This window comes from Pungitius pungitius, chromosome 1 (genome assembly GCF_949316345.1).
Source record: "Pungitius pungitius chromosome 1, fPunPun2.1, whole genome shotgun sequence".
Taxonomy (NCBI): domain Eukaryota; kingdom Metazoa; phylum Chordata; class Actinopteri; order Perciformes; family Gasterosteidae; genus Pungitius; species Pungitius pungitius.
The window spans coordinates 2869135-2896954 of record NC_084900.1 but is presented as its reverse complement, the minus strand read 5'-3'; the positions used below and the strand labels follow the sequence as shown (position 1 = coordinate 2896954).

The following is a 27820-nucleotide window of genomic DNA, read 5'->3' as shown; positions in this document are numbered from 1 at the left end:
ATTAAAGAAGCATATTGTATATTTACTGTAATATAAAGTATAGAGAAACATTTCACAAAGACTCCACATTTCTTTAGCCAGTTTCTTTTTTTTTTTTAATCTCACAAAACACATGAATCTGAGACATGAGCTCTCTTTGCCGTCTGTGCAGCTAAACAATCTCATCGATTTTAAAAACAAGGGAGAAGAAAATAATTTATACATTTTTTTTTAATCATATCTACAAAAATAAAATCAAATACGAGGACTAAAGGCTTTACAGGAACAAAAAAAAAAATAACAAATATAAAACAAGTGGGTCTGATCTCTCTATATTACATGAGTGACAAGTGTTTTATTTTTTTTAAAAAGACAAAATAAACAATGAGATGAGCGTTAAAGACGTGTGTTTGCATACAGTAGTTTGCAACGTGCAGGGAAGTTTCTTTGTGCAACTCAAGTTTCATTTCTTTCTCGCTTTTTTTTTTTTTTTTTTTTTTAAAGAATCAGAGCTTCTTTTTTTTTCTCCAAACAGCCCCGTTAAGGCCCAAATGTCTGATGTCAAATGTACAAGATAAATGCATGAAAAGAAGAAATCGTGGGAGAGACACAGAGGTAGAAGTTGGAGATGAAAATGCTGAAGTTAAAAGGAGAGAGCGACGTGACTTGTTTTTAACACCTCGGACCGTCTGCCAGCTCTTTAAACGCCAAACGATCCAATGATGTGTGACGCATGTGAGGCCTGAGCGTCCTTAGCTCTCACGAGATCAACAAAACCCCCCCAAAAAGGAAAGAAAAAAAGGCGCCTGGTCTGAGATGCTTGAAAATCAGCAGCCAAAATGTTGAGAGAGAGAAGAAAAAAAAAATGGATCCCTTCGACGCCTCTGAAGACATTTTTCACTTTGGTAGAATATTTAAACATTTTAACAAGTTCATGGTTTCACGCGTCCACTCACTCCTGTTTTGTTTTGAGACGTGGAAGCTTCTGCGCTTCTTAATACTTCTACTTGGCTCCGTAGTGTGTCGTCAGTTAGTATTTGAAACCAGCTCAAATAAAGTCCCCCCCCCCCCCCCCCCTGGCTGGATGACGAGCAGGAGAGGGCATTTAAAGAGGTTTAAATGCGTTTAGTGTGTCGGTAGAACAGCTCAAGTAGTGTTTGCTGTGAGAAAAATCAAACTATTAACCGAGGGAACGTTTGCTCCATCCAGCGGTTGCATAATAAACGTCAGCAGTTTCTCATTTTGCTGCAAATTTAAATTCTTATTCTTAGTGTTTTAATTTCTGTGGGCGACGTGGTTATAAACAGGATGGGGGGGGGGGGGGGGGTTGCTGCTGGTTCACAGTATTTGCCGCACTGCTTTACAGTGAGAGGATGCACAGTCAAGTCTAAAAGACTTCAAGGCAATCAGGAGCGACTCGATCAGCGTTTCTGCTCCTCAGTGAAGATTCAAGTTTCTACGTTTCACCCCTTTTCATCACAGTCACAGTGGTTCGCAAAGCCCTCCGTGAACCCCCCCCCCCCCCAAAGCATCCTAAGCAGCCTAAACGAGGACTCTCGTGATTCTTCCACCGCGACGTCTGAGATGAATGAAATGGTTACGTGTGTGTGTGTGTGTGTGATAATGGATCCTTACCCAGTGCAAATAACCTGACTTAAAGACACAGTCCTTGGGCCGTGGTGACGGGTGAACTCGGTGTAAAGCAACAGGTGGGCGTGGGGGAGGGGAGGGAAGGGGGGGGGCCTCATACATTGGCCCCTAACTAAAGTCAGTGGCAATCTCCGGTCCCTGATTCGTTCCAGAGGGATGCATTGTGGGTAAAGTGCAGGGGTTACGGGTCCCTCTGAGATTTCCTTAAATTAACATTTCAACACTTTTCCGCTTCGTTCCTTCAACAAACAAAAAAACACAACTCCTTTTCCTTCACAAACGTCCAACAAGGGTCATCGTTTTTTCCCCACTTTCCATTCCTGCAATTCCCCCCCCCCCCCATCTCTTCAGTCAACTTGTCTTCTGCCTTTTTCTTTGTTCCTTCATGCTCTTTCCCTCGGCGCGTCCCGGACTGCCTGGTGCTCTGGTAATGGGACGTTGTCCTGAAAACAGCTACGGTCCATCCCAGGCTGCGTTCCACTGGCCAGTGCATAGGGGGGAGGGGGGGCGGAGGGGGGTGTGGCCTTCAAGTCTGAGCGCTTCCCTTTGCCATCAATCGAGCTCGAGCAAAAGTCCCCTCCGCGGCGAGGTCAGAATCCCGTGGAAAGAACCCTGGGCTCCGCTGCTCCGCCCTCTTTGCCCTCTTTGCCTGGTCGGGGGGGAGGGGGGGGGACATAAACAAATGAAGGCGTTTCATGGGAATGCGAATCAGCGGCCGTCGCTCGGTGGCGGGCGGCGCTCACCGTCTCCCGAGCCGCGATCCAGGCTCGGCGTTCTGGAGACGGTTGCCGGCAACTCGGCTGGTCCTCTGGCTCCTCGTCGCCGAAGGGCTCTCTGAGGGTTTGTAAAAGCTTTCGGTGGGACGTCTCGATTTCCTGTGCAGGACGCAGAAGATGACACCAGAAGAACGTCAATAGAAGTCTGCCAGCCGCGAAGAGATGACAGGAAAATAAAAACAAATTGTCCTCTCGCACCAGTTAGAGGATACAGAGAGAGAAGAAGAAGAAGAAGGGGTTGGTTGTCACGGACAACCAAACAAACGCACCTTCAGCTGCCGCAACTTGCTCATCAGCCCCTCGATTGTGTGGAAAATCTCGTCCACCTTTTTGATCACGTGGCTCTGGTGGCCGGCCTGCGATTGGCCCGCCGCCTTCACCTCCTTCTCTTCTTCTTCTTCTTCCTCCTCCTTTTCCTCCTTCTCCTCCTCCTCCTCCTCCTTCTCCTCCTCCTCTCCTTCCCGCCGCATGGCCTCCGTTTCCTGGGGCGCCTGCGTCCGGGGAGGAGGGTCGATGAGGTCATCGGTGGCGCTCTCCCCCGGCTCTGTAGGCATGACCAAGTAGAAGGTGTTCCCTGGAGGAGGAGAAAGTGTTCACTTGAGTAACAGATCACACTCGCTTTGTCTCGACAAATATTAGACAAAAAAAAATATGTATTTGTCTGATAAAAGCTACAGAACTTTTTACCAATTTTAGCCATCATTACCCTGCTTGGCGGCCTCGCCTCTCGGCTCGGATGATTGATCAGCAGTGATGTCGTCAGGGACAGAAGAAGAAGAAGAAGGACCCGCAACCACAGCTATTGCACAAGATAGAGGATAGAAAAGTGTGTGTGTGTGTGTGGAAAGGTTTGTACGTGGATTAAGGAAGCGTGAAGAAGGCGATGAAGTGTGTTTGTGACGAGCACCCGGACGAGAGAGAGAGAGAGAGAGAGAGAGCAGATCCAGCGTGTGAGGAACAAAACAAGGAACCACCGTGATCAGAGGCAACATGCAGAGGAGGAGTTTCACCAGGACATAAAGGAGGGAAAGGAGTCCTCTAATCAAAGTACAAAAGTGACCGTTCTGCATCTCATCCGCTACCTTTCCGTACGACCTGGACGCTGCCGGGCCGCTGCACGTCTGGGGGCGGAGCCTCGGCTCGGCGCCCCGCCTCCCTGTCGTTGGGGGCCGCCTCCGGGGACTCCGGCCGCCGCCTCTCGGTCAACGAGCTCCTCTCGCTGGCCGCCTCGTTGGTGGGCGTGTCATCCGAATTGTGGCTCCAGGCGTCCTCCTCAAAGTCTCTCAATATGAGCTGCCTTAGTGTTTCAACTGAGAGGGGGGGGGGGGGGGGGGGGGGGGGAAACACAACAAACACACACTTGATCAATTCAATTGAGTTCCCTCGGCTCCCGTGAGGACGCGGCGGCTTGGTGGCTCCTCCTCACCGTCGTGCAGAGCGGACTCGGCCACGCCCTCGGCTTTCAGCTCCGCGCCCACGAAGGCTCCCGATTGGTCCGCGTCGGCGTTGGCAGAGAGCGCCACGTCGTCGCCGGAGGAATGCGTGTCCGTGGAGTCCGACTGCTCCGCTATGGAGTTATCTGCGAGATGAAGAATAAATATATGTACATATTTTTATACTTTACGGTTTGCAGGCAGTTGATGTGTTATTATTATTTCGTGGAACGTGGAAATGACCTGCGTAGGCGTTGCTGCCCGTCGACACGGGCGAGGCGCTGCGTAGACTCGGGGAGCTCTGCTGCGGGACGTGGTTGATCAGAGGCGACGAGCCGCCGCTCGACGAGATCGTCCTTTCCAGCAAATCCTTCCAGCTGCGGAAGGAGAAAGGCGCGTTTTAACCAGACAATGAGGACCCACGGAGCCCACCGGGGGGGACGGGACGGAATGGAGCTCACGTGTTTTTCTCCGAGGACGTCCCGGCCACCAGCTCGTAGATCTGCCTCTCGGTGGTGCTGATGACGTAGAGGGCCTTGTTGTCTGCGACAGAAATCATAAGGCACTCAGTTACGCGTGGTTCGACGGGGTAGCAGCGCGGTTCCCCCCCCCCGTCGGGTGTCCTACCTGTGGCTACGGAGCGGACCAGCAGAGCGTCCAGCTTCACCAGCGGGCTGAAGGAGTTCTTGCTGTCGGCGCTGCCGCCCCCGCTGCCGCCCAGCCAGCGGGACGGGTACCTCAGCTGCAGCCGGTCGTCCGGCCCCCTCTGCAGGAGGAGCAGGCAGTCCGACAGCAGCAGCGCTTGGATCTCTGATCGGGGGGGGGGGGATGAAGGGGTGTGTGTGAAACCAAGAGGGGACCGTGTGTGTGTGTGTGTGTGTCCACAGGTACTCACCGATCTGCTTGTCTTTGCTGACTTTCCACGTGAGAGGACCTTCGTGGATCATCCTCTTAGTGCTGAGGTCGAGACTCTGTGAGGAAGAAGAGTCGATAAGGACAAGGCGAACGGGGGGGGGGAAACCAACGTGGGGCGTTATTCCACTACCTTGAAGAGAGGGGCGGCGTCCAGCCGGCGCTGGTATTGGCTGAGCCGCTGCCGGTGTTCCGTCTCCCTGACGACCTCGTTCACGGCCTGCAGTATCCCCCGGCAACAGGCCTGGGCGCGCTGCAGCGCCGGGAGGTCCGACGAGGCGGCTGAATGCAGAAAAAAAAAATAAAACACAGCGCTGGTGTCAACGCAAAAGGAAAAAATGGCGAGAAATCGCCGCCGCGGCTACCAGCCGGTGCTCCTCACCCTCCGTGTGCTTGATGATCTTGTCCAGCAGCAGCGGGTACTTGGTGAGCCTCTGCATCTCCGACACCAGCAGGTCCTTGAGCTGCAGCCGGCGGCAGTGAGGACTCGCCTCGCACTCCTGAACCAAACGCCAGGCGAGGACGAGCGCTTTAGCTTTTTGTCTGCGGTGTCGCAATGCGTGCACACTGCAGTGTGTGTGTGTGTGTGTGTGTGTGTACCTGGATGATGTGAGCGAAGCGGGGGTCTTTACGCTGTTTGCTCTTGATGAGCTCCAGAGCCTGAGACTGCTGGCTGCACAGCTGAGACGCTTGTTCCTGAAACTCCTCGCCGGCCGCATCTTCAAACTGGACAAACCACGCCGTTAACACTCCCGTCTCCACAGACACACCGTTCACATTGGGGGGGCAGGAGACGGTTCCACTCACCCTGGCCAGCATCACGTCGCCGATGGTCTGAACGATGGGAGTTTCCCGGCGCTTCTTCATCGCTTCGCACAGACTCGCTGCGGAGAGGAGTTTGGACTTTTGGTGTTTGCTCTTAATTAAAAGCGCAGACTGTGCGTATTGGCTCGGGCCGGAGCCGACGGGGGTCACAACCTCCGCCCGGCGTTTGCTCCACTTACGACCGTTTGCTTGGCAAACGCGCGCGGCGCTAAAAAGGCTCGTTGACTCAAAGCACTCAAAGGGAGTCCCTCGGGTTCTAAAGAAGGCCCACAAGTTTCATTTCTTCCGTTTGAAAGTGAAAGCTGTGAAAGGCAGACTGACCGTGGAGGTCGTAGACCTGCGGCAGGTTGGGGAAGATGCAGGCCAGCTCGTCGGAGTTCAGCACGGACCGCATCTTCTGGAAAAAGACCTGGTCCAGGACCCTCAGGGTGCGCAGGTGGGACGCCTCGGTGGTGAACAGCTCTGAGGAGGCACAGCCCGGTTAAAAACCACGACGACAGGAGCCCCGCGGGCGGCGGCGGCGCCGACGCTCCCCCCCGCCCCCCCTCCCGTACCGTATATGACGGCCTGTCTGTCCACCTCGCCGGGACCGATGGAGGCCAGGAGCTGGGGGGGAACCGTGTCCTGCCAGTTCTGACCGTCGGGCAGCTCCTCCTCCAGCGCCGCGGCGTCGGGCAGGAGGGCGAGCGGCGAGTCCACGCTCCTGCAGAGGCACGCGCGCATCAACACAGGTGTGGGGGGGGGGGGGGGACGGGCAGAAGACAAAACTAATCTTCTCTAAGGATCCAAAGCCTTTCATCTTTTGGCCCGTTTGAGAGAAGTCGGCCATCTTTGTTTCTACGGGGGGAGGGCCCGGGGACTCACCTGCGTCTCGACCGAGGGGTGTATGGGGGTGTAGGGTTCTCTAGAGACCTGAGTTTGAGAGAGAGAGAGACGGCATGAGGTGAAGAACCTACACTTCCAGAGGGGAGCCGGCTGCTTGAGGCCAAGCGGGTCAGATTGTTCAGGTTGTTACTTTTACTCTTAAATCACCCCTGAGATTGACTCTAAAAGCCCATGACAAGCCCCCCCCCCTTCCTCCCTCCCTCCCTCCCCCCCGATCTTTACCGTGCGGAGCTGCTGGAGGCCGACGACGCGCTGTGCTGCAGCGGCCGGAGGGCGGGCCCCTCCCGCTCCTCGCCGCAGTCCTCCATGTCCACGTCGCTGCGCGAGCGAGGCACCGACTCCGCGGCCGAGCCGGCGCCGCGCCGCCGTCCCTCCCCCTGCGCCTTCAGCGACTCGCTGCGCGCCAGACGCACCGACACCGCGGGGCTGCGGGGGCAGAGAGCGCCGATGAAGCCCTTTTCCGGAAAGAGGAGGGACGGAGCGGCGCGGGCGGCGTTTCAGAGACATACCTGGACATGCCGTCCTCCCCCAGGCTGCTGCAGGAGAGCCTCTGGGGGTCGCCGGGGGCGACGGCGTCGTCCCCTTCCTCCTCGCCGGTCTCCGTGTGGTTCTCGAACTGCTGGATGATGTTTCTCACGCTGCCGGGACGGACTGGAGACACGGGCACTGCTTGAGTGTACAGCGCGGTTAAAGAGGGCGCGTGGGCGAAAAGAGGGGGGGGGGGAGGGGGGGTGACGTGTCTGTAGTGAGGCTAAAGTTTGTTGTAGAAACAGAGGAGCAGTGGAATGAGACATGTACCTTCGGTGGGTGACAACGGGACGTGGAATGCTACGGAACCAAGATGACAAAAATAAATCAGGACGACACACGAAAAGAAATCAATAAATGAATAAACGTGCAAACTCAATACCGTCTGACAAATGCAATGAGGGGAGGGGGGGGGGGGGTGTGTTGCATGTTTGGGTTTATCATGAGGTTTATCAGCAGAGTGACAGTGTAATGAGTGAACTAAATATCAGATCATGATAACATTAAAAAGTCAGGAGATTGTCCTGAATAAAAGACACGAGTCATCCCTTTCTGTCAGTGTGTGTGTGTGTTTGTGTGTATTTACTGGACTGGGAGGTGGTTCTGGGTTTGCCGATGTACTTCAGGATGGGATTTCTCTTCTTATCCTCTCCATCTTTCTCTTTCTTGGTACCACTCAGCTGTGGAGAGAAGGACCACAGAGGTCGTTGCTTTTCTCCCGTTCATTAAACCCAACAAAACACACAAACCCGTCTAACTAGCAAAGGGAGACGTAGTTTATCTTAAGCTCGTTTCTATCCTTAGATCATCTTTCCCGTAAAGGGTTTAATTCAAGTTTGAAAGTGCCGTTTACCTTCTTGGTCTTTAGGAAGGCCAGCCACTTCTCCTTCTCGGTGCTCAGACCAGGGAAGACCTTGGAGTCTCTCAGCTTGATGCCAGAATGACGCAGGTAAAGGTGCACGGCCGACGCCAGAGGAGAACTACGGGGGTCCAACAGAGACAAGACATCAACAACGACCGAAGCCAATCCCTCACACAGAGCGACTTTCCCCCCCTCAGGCGAGGCGGGTTCGTGGCGTTTACCTGCGCTCCTCTTCGTGCTTCGACCTGGAGCAGAAAGAGAGACATAAAGACGCCGTTAACTCGCCGCTCACAGAGACATCATCCGCCTTAAAGAGTTCAATCCGGCCAGAACAACGCTGGGAGACACACTGCGCTGCATCATGTGATGGGATTGTGTGTGTGTGTGTGTGTGGATTGGAGGCATAAATGTCATGTGGTTTCAAGGTTTGGCCGCTGTGGCGATGACCTTTGTAATGAGAGCTTCTCCTGTCGCCTCGTAACAACTATTTCATTGGGCTCCGAACATCTGACCGTGTTGCCACAGCGTGCTCTTGTGTGCTCTTGTGTGAGAGTTGTTAATGCCCACAAACCAAAGCTATCGCGTGTTGTAGTGAAATACTGAATAAGGAGACTCACAGGATCTCCCACAGGGCGGTGACCTGTCTGTCCACCACCTGTCTCTCCTTCACCGGGTCCCCGTCCAGCTGCAGCAGGTCTCCCTCCCCGAACAGAGAGCCCAGGCCCATCATCTGCTTGTTCCTGGAGGGGAACACAAGCGGCGTCCGATTAGCGCCAGACACTCGCCACGCGGCCCGGTCTTCGCTCGGGGGGGGAACGCACCTGTAGTCCTGGATCTGGTCCTGGATGTCCGGCAGCACCTGCTGCTGCAGCTCCGACAGAGGTCCCCTGATGTCCTCCTGGGCGTGAAGCCGACCCTCTGAAACGGAGAGACGGCGTTACGCCGGGCCGACGCAGTGACAGCCGCGGCACGAGGAGCGCTTGCTTACCGATGTCCGAGAGATACTCCTCCCGGACTTTGATCTTCAGAGGCTACGGGGCGAGGAATGAACAAACGGCACATTTTACCACAAAGTCACGTTAGGTGGTATCGTGTTAAAACGTGAGGGCGAGACCCCACGTACTGCGTCGGCGTCCAGGAAGTGGGAGCAGATCTGGGGGGCCAGCGCTCGGGCGTCTTTGGGGCTGGAGCCCAGGTAGGCCTCCACCGACAGGTAGAACAGCTGCGACAGAACGAGAGCAAGGCCGTGAGCAACGCCAACCAGGAGGCCCGCCTTCCCCCCCCCCGCGCGCCTCCGGCCCCAACGCAGACGTACCAGAGGGTTGGGGTCCAGAAGCTGCGTGAAGACGTATCTCATGAACACCGTCATGTGGGCCGGCCGGGACTTGAGCAGCTCGATGTCCTGGAACGGGCCGTCCATCTGAGATGCAGAAGCGGACGCGTGAGCAACCGAGCAGATGGAGGGGGGAGGAGAGAGGAGGGGAGAAAAAAGAACGCACCTCATTGAACGCGTAGCTGTCGTCTTCCTCGTCCTCCTCCTCGGGGCCGATAATCTGGGCCTTCCCGCCCTTTAAAACAAACACACACAGAATTCAAGAAACAGAACGGCACCGGGTCACACGGGTCCAGGCCGTTTTGCATGTGCATGAAGGCGGGGGTGAAGGGACCTGAAGGAAGAGCTGATATATGAAGCTCTCAGTCGCACACTTCAAACCGATGTGCAAGTCACAGTGAGAGAAGAAGAGGAGGCAGGAGGAGAGGGATGCATGTGAGGACCTCATCACTGTGAGAAGAGGATGCAAGTGCGTGTGTGTGTGTGTGTGTGTGTCCTTCTCACCGAGTCTGACAGGGTGTGTGTGTCGGAGTTCTGCCGGCGGTGTGGTGGTGTCCTGAAGGAGAATGAGGGGGAGGAGTGGGGACTCTCTAGAGCCTGGGGAGGGAGGGAGGGAGCACGAGGGTGGGGGAGGGGGGGGGGGATGGATGAGTGGGGCCATCGCGTACACAGTCGCACACATGCAAACGTACAATCGCACCAGTTCATGACGAGACAAGAGCTGTGCAGCCTACCTCCACGTCTCCTTCGCTCGAGTCCATCGATAGACAACCTGCCGAAGCACAGCACACCGATTTAGACTCAGTGTGTGTAGTCTGCACTGTGTGTAGTCTGTACTGTGTGGAGTCTCAGTATGTAGTCTGCAGTGTGAGTCTAACAAACCTTCTCCTGCTTGGACGTAGCTTATGGAACATTCTGACCTGGTCCCCTCCTGGTGGAGCAGAACAAAGAGACAGTTGGTTTCAAGTGAACACAAATCTCCAGAGAGGAGATGGGAAGGCGTCAGGTCTCCTCACCAGGTCTTGCTGGATCTTGACCCGGACTTGGCGAGCTCTCCTCTGGGCGCTCTCGATCCGCTCGCCCAGTGACGGCGACGGGTTCCTCATCTGCTCCTCCATCAGCTCCTGTCAATTAGTCAACAGCCACATTGAGCTGGAAATCCTCCCGGTGCAGAGAACACTACACAACTATAGAGACTGTGTGTGTGTGTGTGTGTGTGTGTGTGTGTGTGTGTGTGTGTGTGTGTACCTGCAGTTCAGCCTCCTCCTGCTCCAGCATTTTCCTGAGTATCTGAGTGGCGTGTTTCTGTACTTCTGGGTCCTGGAAAAGAACAGATGAATCATATTGATACTTAATAGAACGTTGCTAAAGGTGATGATGTAATAATGTAAATCCAGAGTAACGGTTCATTCACCTGTAGTGGTTTGGGTCCGGTGATTCTTTGGGATGGGGTGCTGCTCAGCCCAGAGGGCAGGGGCGGAGGTGGAGGGGGCGGAGCCTCCCCACCCAGAGACGTTCTTTTGTTGGGTGGGAGGTCAGCGGGGAGGGGGTCCAGGGGCAAGGAGGCGGCGAAAGGGGGCGGCCCTTGTAGGGTCAGCGCGGCGTACGGACCCGCTATGGGACGGTTCAAAGAGAACGATAAACACACTTTGTACCAAAAAGCAAAAACACACAACAATCCCCCTGAGGTCAAACTCACATTTGATGAGCTTCACCACCTCCTGGTGGGACATGGAGGACACCAGCGAGCCGTTGACCTGAGAGACAGAGGGCACAACAAGAGGAATTCAGCCACAATAAACGGCGGGAAGAAAACCAAGACTTTAGAATCCCGCCTGTGATGCGAAGCATTAAAAAAAAAACCTTTATGATTCGGTCCCCTTCTTGGACCCCGGCCTTGACTGCTGCACCACCTGTGAAGACGGGTGAGAAGCGTCATCGGGGTCGTTTCATGGTTGAGAAGCACCTGCGTGAGGAGTAGACGGTTTTTTTTTGTCTTACCCGGTCGGACATTCTGCACCAGCTTCACTCTCTCCCCACACACCGTGAAGCCGAAGCCCAGCTGGTCCTTCTGCACGACCACACATCTCTGGACCAGGCCCGTAGCTGGAGGAGGTCAAGGGAGACAATACATCATGTTGCAGATTATGGAAAGCAATCCCCCCCCCCCCCCCCCCCCCCCCCCCCCCTCCCTCCCTGGGGTGGGGAGTCACATTTACCCGTACTCTCGGCGTGGATGTCCACCATTGGTTCCCTCTGCTGGCCGGCGGAGGATTTGCGCTCCGAGTCCCCGATGGTCAGACTGCTGAGCCTGGGTTTGAGAGACGACACGAAGAAGATGAGCATCGAAACAACAACATTATGGTGGGGGGGGGGGGGGGGGGGGGTGAGGCTCTATGGGCCAGGGAGGAGGGTCTGAAGGGAATGAGAGAATTTAGGTGAAGGGAAAAGGGATGAATCGTGCCAAAGTGAAAGAGGGGAAGCCTTCAGTTACAGCAACAACTGAGGGGAGGGGTTGGGAGGCAGAGGATTCCAGGGGGTGAGACGATGAGAACATGAGGAAATCCATCAGATGCAACAAGAAAGGAGTCGAAGGGGTAAACTCACCAAGCAGCAAAAGGGCTGAGGGCGAAGCATGACAGAAGGAGGGGGAGAAAAAGGGGGAGAAGAGAGAGAGACGAGAAAATCAGCATGGAGACAGCAAGAAAAAGGCCACAGAGAAGAAGAGTTTCCCCCCCTTTCCAAGTCATCTGTAGATCTATATTGATAGGTGACTTGGTTTGATTCCAGAAGTCGACCGGTCGGCTCGTGGAGGCACAATTTACCCCATGAAAAGAGAAAGTTATTAAATCCACCCGGAAAGATCCGTTGTTTGTTTGCCGAGGTGTGTTGACCGGGTCGAATGACACCAGACGGAAGGCGTCTGGGTGGGAAACTGCAACGAGCCAACGAGCCAAACGCACGACGTGTCTCAACCCTGCAGACATCGCGGACTGAAATGTGTTTTCACTTTCCTTTCAAACACTGGGACGTGACTTAAAGGAAAGGCACAAACGTTACCCGGGGGGGGGGGATCTGATTAAGCGAGCTGTTCGACTTGTCAGCGCGTGCCTCCCTACACACAAACATCTGGCAAAGTACAGCCTTAATTACATGCTTATGTAATCGTTATGTCTCAAGACACATCTTTTCCTGAATGTGAGGAGCCCTCCTCTGAGGTCATGGGACCCGAAGCTCACTTTACGAACGCGAGAGGTGGGGAACTTTGGGAGTCGCTGTGGTGTTAGATAAGGAAATGACTTTAACGCTAACATAAAAATACAACTGGGTCAACGGGTCATGATGCAAAGAAGGTGCTCGCAGAGCCGCCAAATGCAAAGAAAAGTGTGACAATGGAGCACTCGTTTTTAATTAAAAAAACAGCTTTGTAAGAAACTTTTCTCTGCACGTTAACATTGGGTTTCATTTAGTGGAAATGAGCTCTGGGATTACATGAGCCCTTTGCCTCAAAAGTGAGATTTTTAAGTCATACCAGATCTTGCCTTTCTGCATGAGGTCCTACGGTTTAAAGTAGTCACATGTGACGAAATACTAAATATGGTATTTTGAATAGTCGGACATGTAAAATTCACGTGGTCTTGTAGACCATAACTATGTCTGTATAAGCAAAAATGTGGCATTTTTCAGTTTATGAGAACAACAAAATACTTAAAGTTGCCCAACACACACACACACACTAACGTTAAGTAGCTTATAAAGCCATTGCTTCCTAACATTGGGCCCCTCTTGAACCTGAACTTCACGCTGTAACTCCAGCGTGTGCGCGCTGAACCTCTTCCGGGTGCTGCAGCGTGCCCTCGAGGCTCGGTTCCGCTTTCCTTTCGTTCCGTCAACAAACCTAATCAACAACGTCCAAATAAATGGCTTTTTCCCCCCAATATGTACAATTATTTGCTATAATAAAATGAGAGGGGGGGGGGGGGAGAGGAGGAGGTCGTGTTTCCTGTTTCTCAGTGTGCTGATACTGTTCTGCATGGAGTGGTCTGATCACCTGTCAGCCCTGTCGGACTCGTTCTCCCGGAGGCCACGCTGGACCCGAGCCGGTTAAACACACGCCGACAGGGCCGACCTGAGAGCAGCAACCAGCTGGAGGTGAACGCTCAAATCACAGAAGCTGTTTGCGCGTGGCTCCTACCTGTCCAGCGTAGAGGTGGGCTGGCGGAGGCTCATGTCTGCTGGGAGGAGGAGGAGGAGGGGGGGGGTCAACGCTGTCAGTGGGCCTCTTCCATCATCATCCCCATCATCATCACCACCATCATCATCATCATCTCTTTCCTCTTCAGATCGCAGCCCACGCAACGGGGCCCTGTGCTTCGATCAGATCTTCAAGCTACCGGTAGTGCTCCTCATGTTCCCATCCAACTCCCCAGCGGTTCCAGTTAGGAGTCAGCAGGATCACAAATATATATATATAAAAAAAAAAAATACTAACACTATGATCTCCACTAGTGGTTAAAAATAAATACAATAACGGAGACTGTTTCCTGGCTCAGCGGATGAGAGGACAGGTCTGCTCCCCTCAGGGGTCATCAATCACGGCCGATAAGTCTCGCAATGCTGCCAGAGGTCAGGGACCCCCCCCCCCGCCCCGTGCGGGTCAGCGTCCGTTTACACGCACCCTGCGCCGTGCAGGTAGCGGCGCGGCATCGGTGTCGACGCGGATCGACACCTCGTCGACCCGGTGATACGGCTCAAAACACACGCGCCTCCGTGTTTACATGTGTTGGATTTCACCGGCTGTGATTAGGCTCGATAATCCCACGGAGGCCACGCACCGCTTCAATGTCGCACCTATCTTATCTGGTGGGGAGATTGTGTTAACAATTCTATTTCAACACGAAGTGGTTCGTTAGCAGCTACAACACTCGATATGTGAAATAAAGTTGGCCCGATATGACGTTAAAAATAAAGATAATAAAACGTAGAAGTCACGTTGCTAAGGCCTCGTTAACTGTAACTTGTCATTTAATTAACGTTACATGCGAGCGCGCTGTAAACAACGAACCAAGGTTAGCTGGCTAATTAACAGATTAGTTAGCCGGCATTAGCTAGTCCCCCGTAGGGGCCTTAAAAAAAAGAAAATGGAAGCGAAAGGGTGCGTTGCTGTTTCAGGGTCGAACGAGAGCTCCTCTGTTTCTGGGGTTCGTGATTTATCTAATTCGCTGACATAAGTCGGCGAGAACGACCATCTGAAGCGGCCTGCTATGCGCAGCTAGCGTTAGCTTCCCGGGGCTACTTCCGTGGTTGGGCCGAGTTCAGCCCGCGGCATCGCGTTCGTCCCCGGGCCGACCGAAAGCGCCGTGGTTTCGGCTCTCCGACGCGACAAGGAGTCGCTCCGCTCGGAGCTAGCCAGCTAACCGGCTGTGTCTGCCAGACGAGACGCCCGCATGACCTCAACCGCACGCGAACAGATGGGGGTCGTAGCGGCCCAGATGGTGGATGCTCGTGGAAATCTCGGCCCCCCAGTCCCGTTTTCGTGCAAATTCAAGCACCAAAAGGTGCACGTTAGCCAGCTAACGCTAGCTGGAAATCAGTAACGATTTCAGCAAAACTTCCACCTCCAGGTATTTTTCTTGTACGACAAAACGAGCCCCAGTGGTAAAGTCCGGTGTGGCTTCTCTCTACCTTTAGTGTGCCAGAAGACTCAGATGTTATCGCTTTTTACAAAAAAATCCCCGTTCTGGTAAATAGTGATCTCTGCTGTGTTGTTATCCTGCTGTCTGGACTGGCTGCTGATACACCACCATGTTCTCCAAGATCACACCGAGCACAATGGCGCCCCCGGCTGGATGGATTGTGGTACTGCAGGCCGCCTGCGCCACCGCGCTGTTGTGCATCATTAACTCCTGCAGTAAACCGACATGGGAGATATATGTATAATACAAATACATAGTGGTAAAGTAACATAGGTTTTATTGGGAAAACATAGGTTTTATTGGGAAAAGTTTTTTAAATGTTTCCAAATATGGAAAAATCTGTGTCAAGATTACGTTCCTCAGTAATCAACCACCGTTGAAAGATAATGTGGTTTATGTACTTCCGATTTATTTAGAGGCCTTTTAAGAAATCAATATGTTGGGCCACCGATATCATAGTGTTTTTCACCAGAAATCACATGAACTAAACTTATTGCATATGAAGTGTGATTGGAGTGACAGATGCTTTAAATCACAGATGTAACATTACCATCACTATTATGACTGCTTTTATATCCCGTCTGCGTGTGAACTGCATTCCTGACCGGGGCACGAGCGAGGGGGTGAGGGGGGGGGGGTCACAGTTTATTTCCGTGACTGACGGAATGTGAATCACTCGAAATGAGGAATCGTTCCGAGATCGGATTCAACGCTTTACCAAATAAGGCGCGTGCGGGGCGTGCGCTGCCCTCTCTCTCTCTCTCTGCAGAGGGATGGGGGGTGAGGAGAGCGGGGAGGGGGCGCGCATCTCCAAAAGCGTGCACGGCTTTCACGGGAACTTGGAGCTTGCGACTTAAAAATAAGGTAAGATCAGGCGTCAACCTCCTATTCGCTTTTGTAGATTTCTGTCCTTGCAGGAAGTTCACGTGGATGATCGTGGTCTATCTGCTGGAACTAAGAGAAGAGGCAGCTGGACGGAACACCCTTTATTATTGTTATTATTCTGCATTTTACTTTTGATACAGATGTTTCAGGGGCGTGGGTTGGGTATTTAGAGGCTTTCTCTGGTCTAAAACTGCGGTGTATCAAACAAATCAAAGTATCCAACCTGAGAAACAGCAAACCTAGGTCTGGTTTCCTGCCTACTTGTGGTGGAGGGGGGAGGGGGGGGGGGGCACAGTTTGAGCTCCGTTATTAACCGAACAGCTGTCAGTCACAACGAAGTGTCCGACATCTCAAAATCATCTTGTGTTTGTAGAAAACAACGGGCCTTGTTTTTTTATTTATTTATTATTTCCTGTTTGTTTGTTTGCTGGAGTGTCTTCCTGCAGACGTGCCGTTAGCTCGGCGCTGCTTCCTCTGCCTCCTTCCACGGAACAGGAAGTGAATCACCGGAGTGGACGCCTACAAGCACTCGTTTGGTTTGGTCCAAACGGCGCGCGTTGTGATCCACTTTCATGGGGGTTGCTTTCTAAAAAGTTCCACATCAGACATCTGCATCAACAGGAGGTCAAAACAGTTATCAGTCCGTCTGCTGCCCGGTGGCGCATGTTTTAACCCCCCCCCTCCCCCGCCCGAGGTAAAAGGTGTATAAGGCCTGCAATGGGTCCTGCATGTTCTGCGATAGCAGTTGATTCCACGTGTGAGAGAAATGTCTCCTCCTCTTCCTCCTCCCACATGTCAGGGCGTTAACCGTGTAAATAAAATACCCCCCCCCCCCCCGACTTCTTTGGTTTGGACAGTAGAGGGCGCCAACGTCCAGAGTTCTGAACATCTTCAGCTGGAAGGGAACATAGAGATATAAAAAGGCCAGATGCCTTAAGGCGGAGTATAGAACGTCCGCACATGGCGGCCATATTGGTACGGGCAGCTCGCTCACCCATAACGTAACATAATGTTAAGGTGAGCGAGCTGCCCGTACCAATATGGCCGCCATGTGCGGACGTTTAACTCCCGTTGGCCGGCAACGTGGACGAGACATCTAGCCTTTATATTCTTATTAATTAATATATCTCTATGGAAGGGAACGACTCCCCCTTCCGTGTCAGCCGGAGACACTTTACAGCTCGTCGATGTTTGACCAGAAATGCTTTCATTTCCCGTAGAGGCTCCTCTGGACAGGTTACAGCCTGATCACGTTAATCTTACATTCCTCCGCCTCGCAGATAAACCGCTGAGATCCAATCAGCAGCTCCATGCTGCAGTTTGTCACCATTTGTCATTGCAAATGAAAATGCGACATTTTCGAAAAACATTTGACATCAATGTAGACACTAAATGAAGCTGCAGTGGTAAAGTGTGTCTTTATTTTGGCTCTTCAGTCTCGCATGAATCACTAAGTTATTTAAGCATTAATAAGACAGCAGAAAACAGACTTCACATTCATAGTGATTCTCTTCTCTAAATGATTCCAGCGGAATACGTGACCATCATCGTCACGTGACCTCCCTCCAGTGACTCCTCCTTCGCCCCCCCGACTCGATGCCGCTGATCGTGCTGCCCACCTCCCGGCTGCTGTGGGTGCGCGTGGCCGCCCTGCTGTTCACCTGCGTGGCGTTCAGCGTGACGGCGCACGGCGCCTGGCTGGGCCACGGGGGCGCCGCGGGCGACTGGTGCATCTTCTGCTGGGCGTTCAGCTTCGCCTGCACCCTGCTGGTGCTGCTGGTGGAGCTGTTCGGTCTGCAGGCCCGGGCCCCCGTGTCCTGGAGCAACTTCCCCATCACCGTCGCCTGCTACGCCTGCCTCCTCTGCCTCTCCGCCTCCGTCATCTTCCCGCTCTTTTTCCTCAAGGACCAGAACGCCCGCGGCGAGGTCCGGGACCACCGCATCGCCGCCACCGTCTTCTCGTGCCTGGCGGCGGTGGCCTACATGGGGGAGGTGAGCCTGACCAAGGCGAGGCCGGGGGAGGTGGCCGGTTACATGGCCACGGCCCCGGGCCTGCTGAAGGTGTGCCAGACCTTCGTGGCGTGCGTCATCTTCCTGCTGGTCAGCGACCCCGTGACCTACGACCGCCACGCCGCCCTCAAGTGGTGCATGGCGGTGTACTGCATCTGCTTCATCCTCTCCATGGCCGTGGTGGTGCTGTGCGTGGGCGAGTGCACCGGCTGGCTCCCCGTCCCCTTCTCCAAGTTCCTGTCGGCCTACGGCCTCCTGGCGGCGGTCATGTACCTGACGGCGACCATCCTCTGGCCCGTGTTCCAGTTCGACGGGCGGTACGGGGGCAGCGGCCGGGCGTCGTCCAGAACCATCGCCGTGGCGGTGCTCACCGCCCTCAACTTCCTGCTCTACCTCGCCGACCTGGCCTACACCGCCCGGCTGGTGTTTGTCAGCGCCTGAGGGGGCGCGAGGGGGGGGGCAGACAAAGAGGCCAGGAGGTCGAAGCGTCACGTGACTGATTGGAGAATCCCAAATGAGATCTGCTGTCGATGGGAGCAAAGAAAAGCCCCAAAGTGTGTGTGTGTGTGTGTGTGTGTGTGTGTCTGCAGTGTTTGACCTCCAACGTGAACGGACCTGTGAGAAACACCAGAACAACAGGAAGGATGGCGAAGGCGTCCGTCAGTGTCGGTTAGAACCCGATGACGTCATCACACTGGAACAGAAGGAGACGCGTTGTGTTTCACGTTAAGACACCGAGGCGCCCTGGATGCTCTTTTCCTGCCCCCTTTTTCCTTTTGTTTCATATTTATTCTTCTTATTACAGTATTACAGCCAGTGTTCTGCAAACCTTAAGTAAATGGTCCAAATGGCTGGTTTACATGTAGCACTGGCTTGTCATTCGAAAGTGCCTCATTTCCTTGTTGTGAAAATAAACCTGACAAAGGCTGACAAAAGCTTTTTTTAGTGAGTGTTTGGGTCACGAGTTTGACATGTGTCCAAGATGGATAACAAGTTGAAGCTGTGCTTGGTGAACAGTACATACATTGCTTTAGTTTGGTTCTTTTTAAAAAGGGAACCATAGAAGAGCAGAAGTAACAAACGTGTTCAAGCACCAGCAACCTGCCTGGTTGGGGTTGGAGAGGTTTTCACTCGATCCAAAACGTGTGCACGGTGATGTGCAGTGACGCCAGAAATGTGCAAAGTATCAAACCTCAGAAAGTGCAAACTGAGGTCTGGTTTCCTGCCTACGTGACGGGGGGGAGGGGGGGGGGGAGTTCACACAGTTAGAGCTCCGTTGCTAACCGAACATCTGTCAGTCACAACGAAATATCAACATTTTCATCTTGTGTTTGTAACTCTAACAAGGAGCTTTGTTTCTAATCTAATTTGCTGGATTGTCTTCCTGCAGACGTACCGTTAACTCAGAGCTGCTTCCTCTGCCTCCTTCCACTGAACAGGAAGTAAATCACCGGAGTAGATGCTTAAAAACACTCGTTTGGTTTGGTCCTTCAGGATCATCCTCAGCAGGGCGTGTTGTGATCCACTTGCATGGGTCACTTTATAAAAAGTTCCACATCAGAAAGACAAAACCGCTTCTATTCAGTCAGGAAATGAAACCAGCTGCAAAACAAATAGACAAGAAAAGATTTACTGAATAACAGGTTTGTTTTTGTGCACCTTTTTAGATGTTTAACACATTGAAGCTGTGCCTGGTGTACAGTACATACATTGTTTTAGTTTAGTTAGTTCCTATTAAAAAGGGAACCTGATGGAGGACTGAGGGGAGATGACGTCAAAGGCAGGAAGGTACAGAGGTGATGTGGTGAGAAACTTACAAGAGAAGATTCAGGAAACACTTTTAAACTCGGTCTTCTCCGTCCAACTGTCTGCTGTCACTTCACCCTCGACAGCATGGACGGTGAGTTCATTTCTTTCACTGTATTTTGTGTTCTGTTACAGCTCATTCTGTATTTTATGCTTGGTGGCCTTTTTTCTTAAATTACTCTCTTATGATAATAACTGTTTTAAAGTAATGTATGAACTGCTTTCAATCTGTGTTGTAACTTTTGACCTATGACAATTATGAATGAATTAAGCTGATTTTTGTATTCTCTTTCAGAGATGAGAATTGTAATATTGGGAAAAACAGGAGTTGGGAAAAGCAGCGTGGCTAACACCATATTAGGAGAAAAGAACGTGTTCCAGATCGGCAACACTGGCAACTCTAAAACAAGTAAATGTCAACAAATAACTAGAGATGTCGGTCTAAGACCCAGACGCATCACCTTGATCGACACTCCTGGTTTGTTCGACACAGATCAACTTGAAGAGGAGCTGAGGGCTGAAATAGTGAGGTGCATCATAAAGTGCTCTCCTGGGCCTCATGCTTTTCTCATAGTGTTTAAGGTGGACAGATTCACAGATCAGGAGCAGGAAGTGATCAATAAGATCAATAAATACTTCTCTGACAAAGCTTTCAAGTACGCAACAGTCCTCTTTGCTCATGGTGACCAGCTCGATGAAGGACAGACCATTGAGGAGTATTTCCACAACAATCAGCTTATGAGGGATCTGATGAAGAAGTGTGGTGGACGCCCCCACGTCATTGATAACAAATACTGGAAGAACAACCAGCCGGATGAGTACAGGAGCAACCAGTTCCAAGTGAAGCAGCTGCTGAAGACCATCGATCACATGATGGAGGCAAACAAGGGAAGCTGCTACACCAACGAGATGCTACAAGATGTGAAGGAACTGATACAAGAGGAGGAGGAAGAGATTAGACAGTCACCAGGAAACATGCCAGAGGAAGAGATCATAGAGGAGGCTGAAAGGAGAGTATCTCGGCTGTTGATCAATTTGGCAGGTATTTCAACAGGTGCATTGTTAGGAGCTCTTCTTGGTGTCGCCCTGGTGGTTAGAGAAGTTGTCAAAGCTTTAAAGAAAGCCCTGTCTGAAGAGAAAGTCCAAAGAGCTTTCGCAGCATCTGCAGTAGGAGTAGTAGGAGGAGTAGTAGGAGTAGTAACAGTAGGAGGAGTCGGAGTAGCGGTAGGGGGAGAAGCAGCTCTAATAGCAGCAGGCTCAGTGATCGGTGCAGGTGCTTTAGTAGGAGCGGTCAAAGGAGGTCTTACAGGATACGATGCTGCTAGGGAAGCAAACACAGCAGGTGAAGCAGCAAAGAGGGCAGCAACAGCTGTGTTTAATAAAGCAAAATCTGTCTTTAAAGATCAGGAAAAAGCAGCAAAGAACAAATATGAATCAAAACCTTTAATTGGTCCTGATTCTTAGAACGTGTCATTAAAGATGTCAAACCTCCCTTTAAACAACATGGAGTCTTTAACCATTGAGACGATCGTGTTCGTATGTAACAGGTTGAACTTCTTGTGAGCTTTCTTCTATTTTCTTTTCTAATGTGTGTTGCAGCAGCTGCAGAGCAAAGTGCTTCCTGACTAAATGAAAGTTCAATCTGTTCCTAGTTTTAGTGCCTGATATATTATTTCATATGTGTATTATGAACTGTGGCCACAAATGTAATGTTGTTTCAACATCTTGCATCAGTAAGACCTTAAGAAAATGTTCTAATCAAACTAGTGTAAACTGTTGGATGTTGATGTTTTTGTTTCCTGTTGCAAAGCAAACCAGAATATGTTTTTATTTACATCATTTGTATTTTGTCAGACAATAATTGTTATCTGTGAATTAAAATGTATCAGCAAGAAAAATTAAAACAACTAATGAATTGAAGCCGGTGTGTGACGCACACGCACGCGAGATACTCCATAATCGTCTTCATGCCTTTGACTCCCGGTGACGAAGGCACATGTACTTTCTGTTCATCTGCCCTTTAAAGGAGGCTGGTGGATCTTTTTAACCTCCGCCAATCAGCCACACTCAGCCTTGCACCTGGTCCTTGCGGGTTGCTTGTTAAAGGGTCCAGGTGGAAGCAATATAGTCGTTTATGCCCAATAGGAATTCTGTAAGGGCAGCTTTCACAGTCGGCTCCTCCTTTACGGCCCAATCGGGAGGGAGCAAACTTTTGAACGTTTCACTTTTGGGCGAAGTTTGCGATCAAAATACATCATCCATGTGACTGGTGTAGACATTGCTGAAGTGGGAGAAAAAGGTGCCTTAATGTGTCCATATCATTTGTGCAGTGTCTGCTATTGCTTCGCCTGGTCAGGCTCGAATTAAGCGTTCCCTCCACTTAGTTGACAGCTTCACTCCCCTCGCTGTCTGTGCATCAAGTGACGGGATGCTGCTACATGTTTAGCAGCCGACTTTGTGTTGTGTTTCAAAAATGAAGAAACACCGGACGGACGGACGACATCTTAAAGTGAGAAGTTTTCAATTTAGTTTCATATTTATTTTCCTGATTACAGTAATTACAGCCAGTGTTATGCCACCCATTTGTAGCAGATGGCACCTCTAAATTCAAGGCTGTGTCCCTTTAAAAGGGGAAGTGGCACTTTGCCAGGGGATGCCAGTTTCCTGTGGGGGGTGGGCACAGTGTCGCTGGACCCACAGCAGTGTGGGGAAGTCCCTGGCCCTCAGGATGTGTTCTCGTGTGGTCTTTAGTTCTCGTGGACTCGTGAAACGTCATCAGTTCGCAGCCCGAGTACTGTTCCAATTCTAAATTCCGCATCTGGCCGAGAACGGTCATAATACCCGGATGTGACTCGCCCCGCCCATTTTACCGGGCATCCATCGGAGCAGGCTCGTCTGTTCTTGTGAGAGCCAAATATCCCAGAATGCATTTCACCTCAGCAACAGGCAACAAAATAAACACAATTGTATGTCGAAGTTTATAAATAATACTATATTTAAGTAACGGGATGTAATTTTAGAACTTTTTCAGACGAGAAGTTAGTTGTTAAAGCAACTTTTCTGCGGTTGGTTTGTCAACATTCAGCCTTCGTAACAGTCTGCTCCAGATGTGAGGTGTAGTTCACGGACCGTCCGTCCCTCCAGCACCGGGCGGTCAGCTCATCTCAGCCCACAGAGAGCAGCCTGTTTCCGGCGAGTCTTCTGTGAAATGCTCCGCTGGTTTTCACATCTCCGTAGCGGTTATACATGAGATTTAACTGTACTATAACGAGTCTTAGGCCGTTTCTCAATACCTAAGACGGCGAGAACGGACTCGCGTTCCCGCGAGAATAGACTCGGGAGTCCTGACTCGCAGGTTCGGGAGAACGGAGAACGGTCATTTCCGCAGTTGGAACAGCAGCTGACTTGATGACGTCACCACGTCAGCTGGTCTTGCTAATACGTTTTTATTTTAGTTTTTGACTTAAACATTTTACTATTCAGTCAGAAAATTACATTACGTTACTTAAAAAAAGTTGTATTTATAAACTTCGACATAAAGTTGTGTTTATTTTCCTCTGTCGTTGTTGCCTGTTGCTGAGGTGAAATGCATTCTGGGATATATGTCTCTCACAAGAACAGACGAGCCTGCTCCGATGCATGCCCGGTAAAATGGGCGGGGCGAGCCACATCCGGGTATTATGACCGTTCTCGGCCAGATGCGGACTTGAGAATTGGAACAGTACTCGGGCTGCGACTGATGACGTTTCACGGAGAACAAAAGTCCACACAAGAACGCATATTGAGAAACGGCCTTAATGTGGTGTCAGAGACTGATGTTGTTCACCGGTTACGTCTGTTTGAGGACAGAGTTTAGATTCATAACTATTACCAGAGGTCATGTGACTTGGACTCGAGTCATTTCGAGTCATTTCATTATAGTGGGGACGGGGAACCCTGGGTGATGGTGCGCTGCCTCACAGACCTAGACTACGAAGGGAAGGGTAATGGTGGATCGACTGTGACTGTGTTATAGTGCTGTAACGCTCACCCCAATGCTGCAGCGTAAATAAGGAGGCGATGACTGGCTTGCAACTCCGCTTTATTTATATAAAACAACTCAACTTCGGTCACTGTTGGCCGTCACCACGCCGAACGAACACTTCCGCATACACGGCCCCCCAAAACTCGGGTTGTCTCGCGTAACTACAGCTGGTAACAGAGCATAACGTGAACACATGCAACATCTGCATAACTGATTAACTAATAACTTTAACTCAGCTCATTACACTACTTTAAAACGGACGTTGACATGATGTTGGCGAGGATTTCCATCGGAGTCTGAATCCGGCTTCAAAAATCCCGATTTTTGTAACCATGAACCAGCTGTCTCGTTGATACGGTCAAATGGACTGCAGTGATTGAATGTCGGATGCAGATAAACAGAGCGGCGCGGCCGTGTGAAAATGTTTTCCCCCCGTTTTCATGGGAAGTAGCAAGTCCTCTCGAGTCAAAAGGCTCGAGTCCAAGTCAAGTCACGAGTCATCGGTGTTCAAGTCCAAGTCGAGTTGCAAGTCTTTGTACGTTTTGTCGAGTCGAGTCTCAAGTCATCAAATTCATGACTCGAGTCTGACTCGAGTCCAAGTCACATGACTCGAGTCCACACCTCTGGTACTACCCTCCCTCCCCCCTCCCCCCTCACACACACACACACACACATTCATAAGTGAAAGTGAAACCTAAGTAGAAGCCGAATCCCTCCACAGCAAAAAGAACACGTCTGTTTTCACTTTTAATCTCCACTGACTTCTCTTCTACAAACATGGACAGTAAGTTAAAGTTACTTCTTTGACTGGTTATTTGTTAACAATACTCTCTGTCCACTACCTTACAACACGCACAAGGACACATTTTCTTTGTGTGGCCATTATGGACCGTTGTTGTCCCTCATGCTTATGTCCCAGTGTACTTGTTAAGGAGACAGCAGGGGGCGCCACCAAAACAACGCTGTCTGGTGTCTTCAAAGAATAAAGAGGAAGTCAGAGAAACATTTACGTCCTGTTGGACACTTGTAGTTTCTCACATGTGTTTGTTCATATGTATTCAGCAAACAGAAGTTCATACAGAGTCCCTTTTTCTCTTGTAGTGTCCAACACCTGGAGGATCGTCATCCTGGGAAAAGCAGGAGTTGGAAAGAGCAGCCTCGCCAACAACATATTTGGAGAATCCAAATTCAAAGTAAACACTTGTGAAGACCTGGAATCGCATTCCACTGCAGCAGAAACAAAGTGCGTCAGTGGGAGAAGCATCACTCTGATCGACACTCGTGGCTTCTTTGACCCGGGCCGCTCTGAGGAGAAGAAGGGTCCTGAGAGGAGGAGGTGCACCACAGAGTGCGCTCCTGGGCCTCATGCTTTTCTCATTGTGCTCAAAGTGGAGAAGTTCACGGAGCACGAGAAGGCCGTCATCACAGCAATATGTGAGGATTTCCCCGAAAACGCTCTAAAATATGCCGTGATTGTCTTCACTCACGGTGACCAGCTCCAAGAGGGAATGACCATGGAGGAGTATGTGGAGCAGAGTGAGGGTCTCAGTGACCTGGTGAAGAAATGTGGGGGGCGATGCCACGTCGTGGATAACAAATACTGGAAGAACAACAGAGAGGAGTACAGGAGCAACCAGTTCCAGGTGAAGGAGCTGCTCATCACCGTAGACAAGATGGTGAGGGAGAACAAGGGAGGGTTTTACACAGATAAAAAGCTCCAAGAAGTGGAGAAGAAAGTTCAGGAAGAGGAAAAGATCCTGAGACGATCATCAGGGAACACGTCACAGGAAGAGATCAGGAAGAGGGCTAAAGGCAACGTGTTGAAGAAGCAGCTGGACGAAGCAGCTCCAACCAGCATTAGAGGTTATGTGAGGTTTGTCTTCATAGCTGGAGTGGTGGCAATGCTCTCTGCTGCGTTCATCCGTTCAATGTGTGTGAAGGTTATAAAGATTACATTAAAAAGGTTCTGGGACAAACTCCCTGCTTTGTATTAAATAATATACAATCCTTTGAATCCACTTGAACACAAAGCTGATGTTAATCTCACCTCGTGGAGGTCGTTGGTTCTATTGTCCTTTTAGACAAGCAATAAATTCAGTTGTTTAATCTTTTCGTTTTCTCGTGGAACTGTCAACTAATGTAATTGAAATATTATATCATGGTTTTACCTTATAATGGTGATTACTTTCTATTTACTATTTCAATGATGTTTTTTTGTTTAAGGCTGACTCTGTTTGACTTTCTTACCATCAATAAATAGAATTAAAAGACCAAAACCAAGAATGAATTGTCTTTGATACTATCATATATAAATATATTGACCTCAGAATAGTCCTGGTTTCTATAGTAGTTTGTATTATATGAGGTCAAAGTATGTCTGTATTCCTGTTTTCCTCTGTACCACAGATCTCCAAATCCAGGAGAATAAACCTTTTGTCAGTGCACTTTAATGTTAATGTTGATTCTGAACTACATTTGAATCTTAACTTGATTCCCAAAACAACAAATAATCTTAATTTGTATTTCATGATCTTCTTAAAATAAAGACTCTGACTTAAGGCCACAGGTTAAACTCAAAGGCCTCATTGTTTTCTCTCTACTTTCTTCCTGGTACAGTTCAGCATAGAAGTTGCCAATAAAAACCACATTCGATTCCTCCCACCTTCTTATGTCTCCATTTTAGACCAAACACTTGTTTTCAGTGTGTACTCTACTCTGCTGGTACAGTAGAATAACAACTGATGAATAAAATACCTTTCAGCATGTTCTGTCACTGACAAAACTCTCCACCTGGAAGGTGTGAGAAGCTGCAGCTTGATCCTCCCTCTTTGACACAAAATGTACAAAGACTTGTTTCATTTATCCTTCTTGATATTTTTGATGCCTTGAACCAAACTCCTAAAGCTGCAGGAGGTCACAGCTCCCACTAAACAGTATGAATGTAACATGAACTCATGCTACACAGAGTCATTCATCATATTTAGTAGGGCTTTGGTGCAGTGGATGTAGTGCAGCTTGTGATTCACATCACGGAGCTGCATTTACCTTTTAATAATAGTTTGTTTTACAATGGGCACAATTATTGAGTCTTGTTATAAAGGCTGTATTTACTCAACAGATCATGACTGCTGCCAGTAATAAACCAACTAAGATAACTTTCTTTTCAAGCTGTACTTTCCTACAGTTGCCTTTGATAAGAATCTTGATGTTCCACTTCAACCTGCTCATCTGGAAACTGTCATTATAACATCCATGAGCTTTATTGGACGTTTGTAACGCCCTTTTTACTGGAATAAAGAAAACATGGTGTCCCAGTACGAGGCTCGTCAAACAATCTGTGAAATCTTTTGATAACTGTTTTTTTTGACGAGCTGTCAAAGTAAAGCAAGAGAACCGAAGGAGAAGCATCCAGCAAAGACATCCAGAAGTGGAGTTAACAACGTGATTTGATCTGCTGAAACATGGACGGAGAGTTCAAATATCAGTGCATACAGGAGAAAAATCTATCATTTCATGCTTTTATAAGACAGTAAATGCTTATCATAGGAAATACATTTAACTAAATATATTGCACATCTCTTTTAATCAAGGCATTAAAATGCCCCTTACATGATGATTGTGCTAACTAGAAAGAACAAAGGGACATGATCAGCAGTCATTCCTCTTCACTGACATTGTAAACAAATGGATAATAAGTTAAAGCTGCTTGGTGAACAGTTGCCATAGATGTTTAAACTTTGAATAGTTCCTCTGGGAGGAGATTGTGTGAAAGGGAGGAAGAAAGAGGTGTGTCGAGGTGAAAAAACTACGGACACAAAAAGATTCAGGAAACACTTCCACAGCCTCCAGTCACTCAACCCTCCACAACATGGACGGTAAGTTCATTTCTTTGACTGACTTTTTATTGAGATCTGTGCTGTTACAACTGATTATTTTATGCTTGTGGGCCTTTTTGCATTACTTTCTCATCCTCAAAATGACAGGTTTCAAAGTAAAGTACAAACTGCTTTCAATTTTAATTTGACCAAAAATAATGTTTCTTGTAATTGAGCTTGTGTGTATCATATATGAAAACGACAAAAGGCAAATGTACAATATAATCGATGGACATTATTGTCTTTCAGAGATGAGAATTGTAATCTTGGGGAAAACAGGAGTTGGGAAAAGCAGCGTGAGTAACACCATATTAGGAGAGAGCGTGTTCAAGGTCGGCAAC

General features: G+C 50.2%; 4 protein-coding genes across 16 annotated transcripts; 3 read left to right on the top strand and 1 right to left on the bottom strand.

Moving 5' to 3' along the window:
• Nucleotides 1-68: 68 nt before the first annotated feature.
• Nucleotides 69-15116, bottom strand: arhgef11 (Rho guanine nucleotide exchange factor (GEF) 11). Of its 13 annotated transcripts, none has more exons than XM_037477664.2 (41): nucleotides 13379-15115; nucleotides 11791-11805; nucleotides 11403-11494; nucleotides 11185-11289; nucleotides 11047-11096; nucleotides 10883-10940; nucleotides 10598-10797; nucleotides 10432-10503; nucleotides 10200-10307; nucleotides 10066-10114; nucleotides 9918-9955; nucleotides 9688-9780; nucleotides 9350-9418; nucleotides 9166-9270; nucleotides 8974-9072; nucleotides 8839-8881; nucleotides 8672-8768; nucleotides 8468-8590; nucleotides 8072-8095; nucleotides 7842-7968; nucleotides 7575-7668; nucleotides 7259-7288; nucleotides 6970-7126; nucleotides 6683-6886; nucleotides 6440-6487; nucleotides 6130-6278; nucleotides 5897-6037; nucleotides 5558-5634; nucleotides 5351-5476; nucleotides 5133-5250; nucleotides 4884-5032; nucleotides 4734-4809; nucleotides 4466-4648; nucleotides 4300-4381; nucleotides 4082-4215; nucleotides 3832-3984; nucleotides 3488-3715; nucleotides 3112-3204; nucleotides 2675-2979; nucleotides 2373-2504; nucleotides 69-2278 (listed from the first exon to the last, which is right to left on the bottom strand). In XM_037477664.2, the coding sequence occupies exons 1-41, from the start codon at nucleotides 13411-13413 to the stop codon at nucleotides 2156-2158; spliced, it is 4404 nt and encodes a 1467-aa protein (XP_037333561.2). In that variant the 5' UTR covers nucleotides 13414-15115; the 3' UTR covers nucleotides 69-2155. The 13 variants fall into 13 exon arrangements, with proteins under 13 accessions (XP_037333561.2, XP_037333563.2, XP_037333562.2 ...); XM_037477666.2 differs by having other exon boundaries at nucleotides 6970-7111; XM_037477665.2 differs by having other exon boundaries at nucleotides 11409-11494.
• Nucleotides 15117-15555: 439 nt separating this feature from the next.
• LOC119221666 (myeloid-associated differentiation marker homolog) lies at nucleotides 15556-18728 on the top strand. The gene is made up of 2 exons (XM_037477678.2): nucleotides 15556-15743; nucleotides 17294-18728. Exon 2 carries the CDS (start codon nucleotides 17361-17363, stop codon nucleotides 18213-18215), a length of 855 nt encoding a protein of 284 aa, XP_037333575.1. The 5' UTR covers nucleotides 15556-15743; nucleotides 17294-17360; the 3' UTR covers nucleotides 18216-18728.
• Nucleotides 18729-19582: 854 nt separating this feature from the next.
• Nucleotides 19583-21499, top strand: si:dkeyp-67a8.4 (GTPase IMAP family member 7). The gene is made up of 2 exons (XM_062560613.1): nucleotides 19583-19674; nucleotides 19876-21499. The coding sequence occupies exons 1-2, from the start codon at nucleotides 19668-19670 to the stop codon at nucleotides 21042-21044; spliced, it is 1176 nt and encodes a 391-aa protein (XP_062416597.1). The 5' UTR covers nucleotides 19583-19667; the 3' UTR covers nucleotides 21045-21499.
• A 2792-nt stretch (nucleotides 21500-24291) lies between these two features.
• LOC119223011 (GTPase IMAP family member 7-like) lies at nucleotides 24292-26180 on the top strand. Its single transcript, XM_037480071.2, has 2 exons — nucleotides 24292-24388; nucleotides 24706-26180. Exons 1-2 carry the CDS (start codon nucleotides 24382-24384, stop codon nucleotides 25596-25598), a joined length of 900 nt encoding a protein of 299 aa, XP_037335968.2. The 5' UTR covers nucleotides 24292-24381; the 3' UTR covers nucleotides 25599-26180.
• Nucleotides 26181-27820: the final 1640 nt, after the last annotated feature.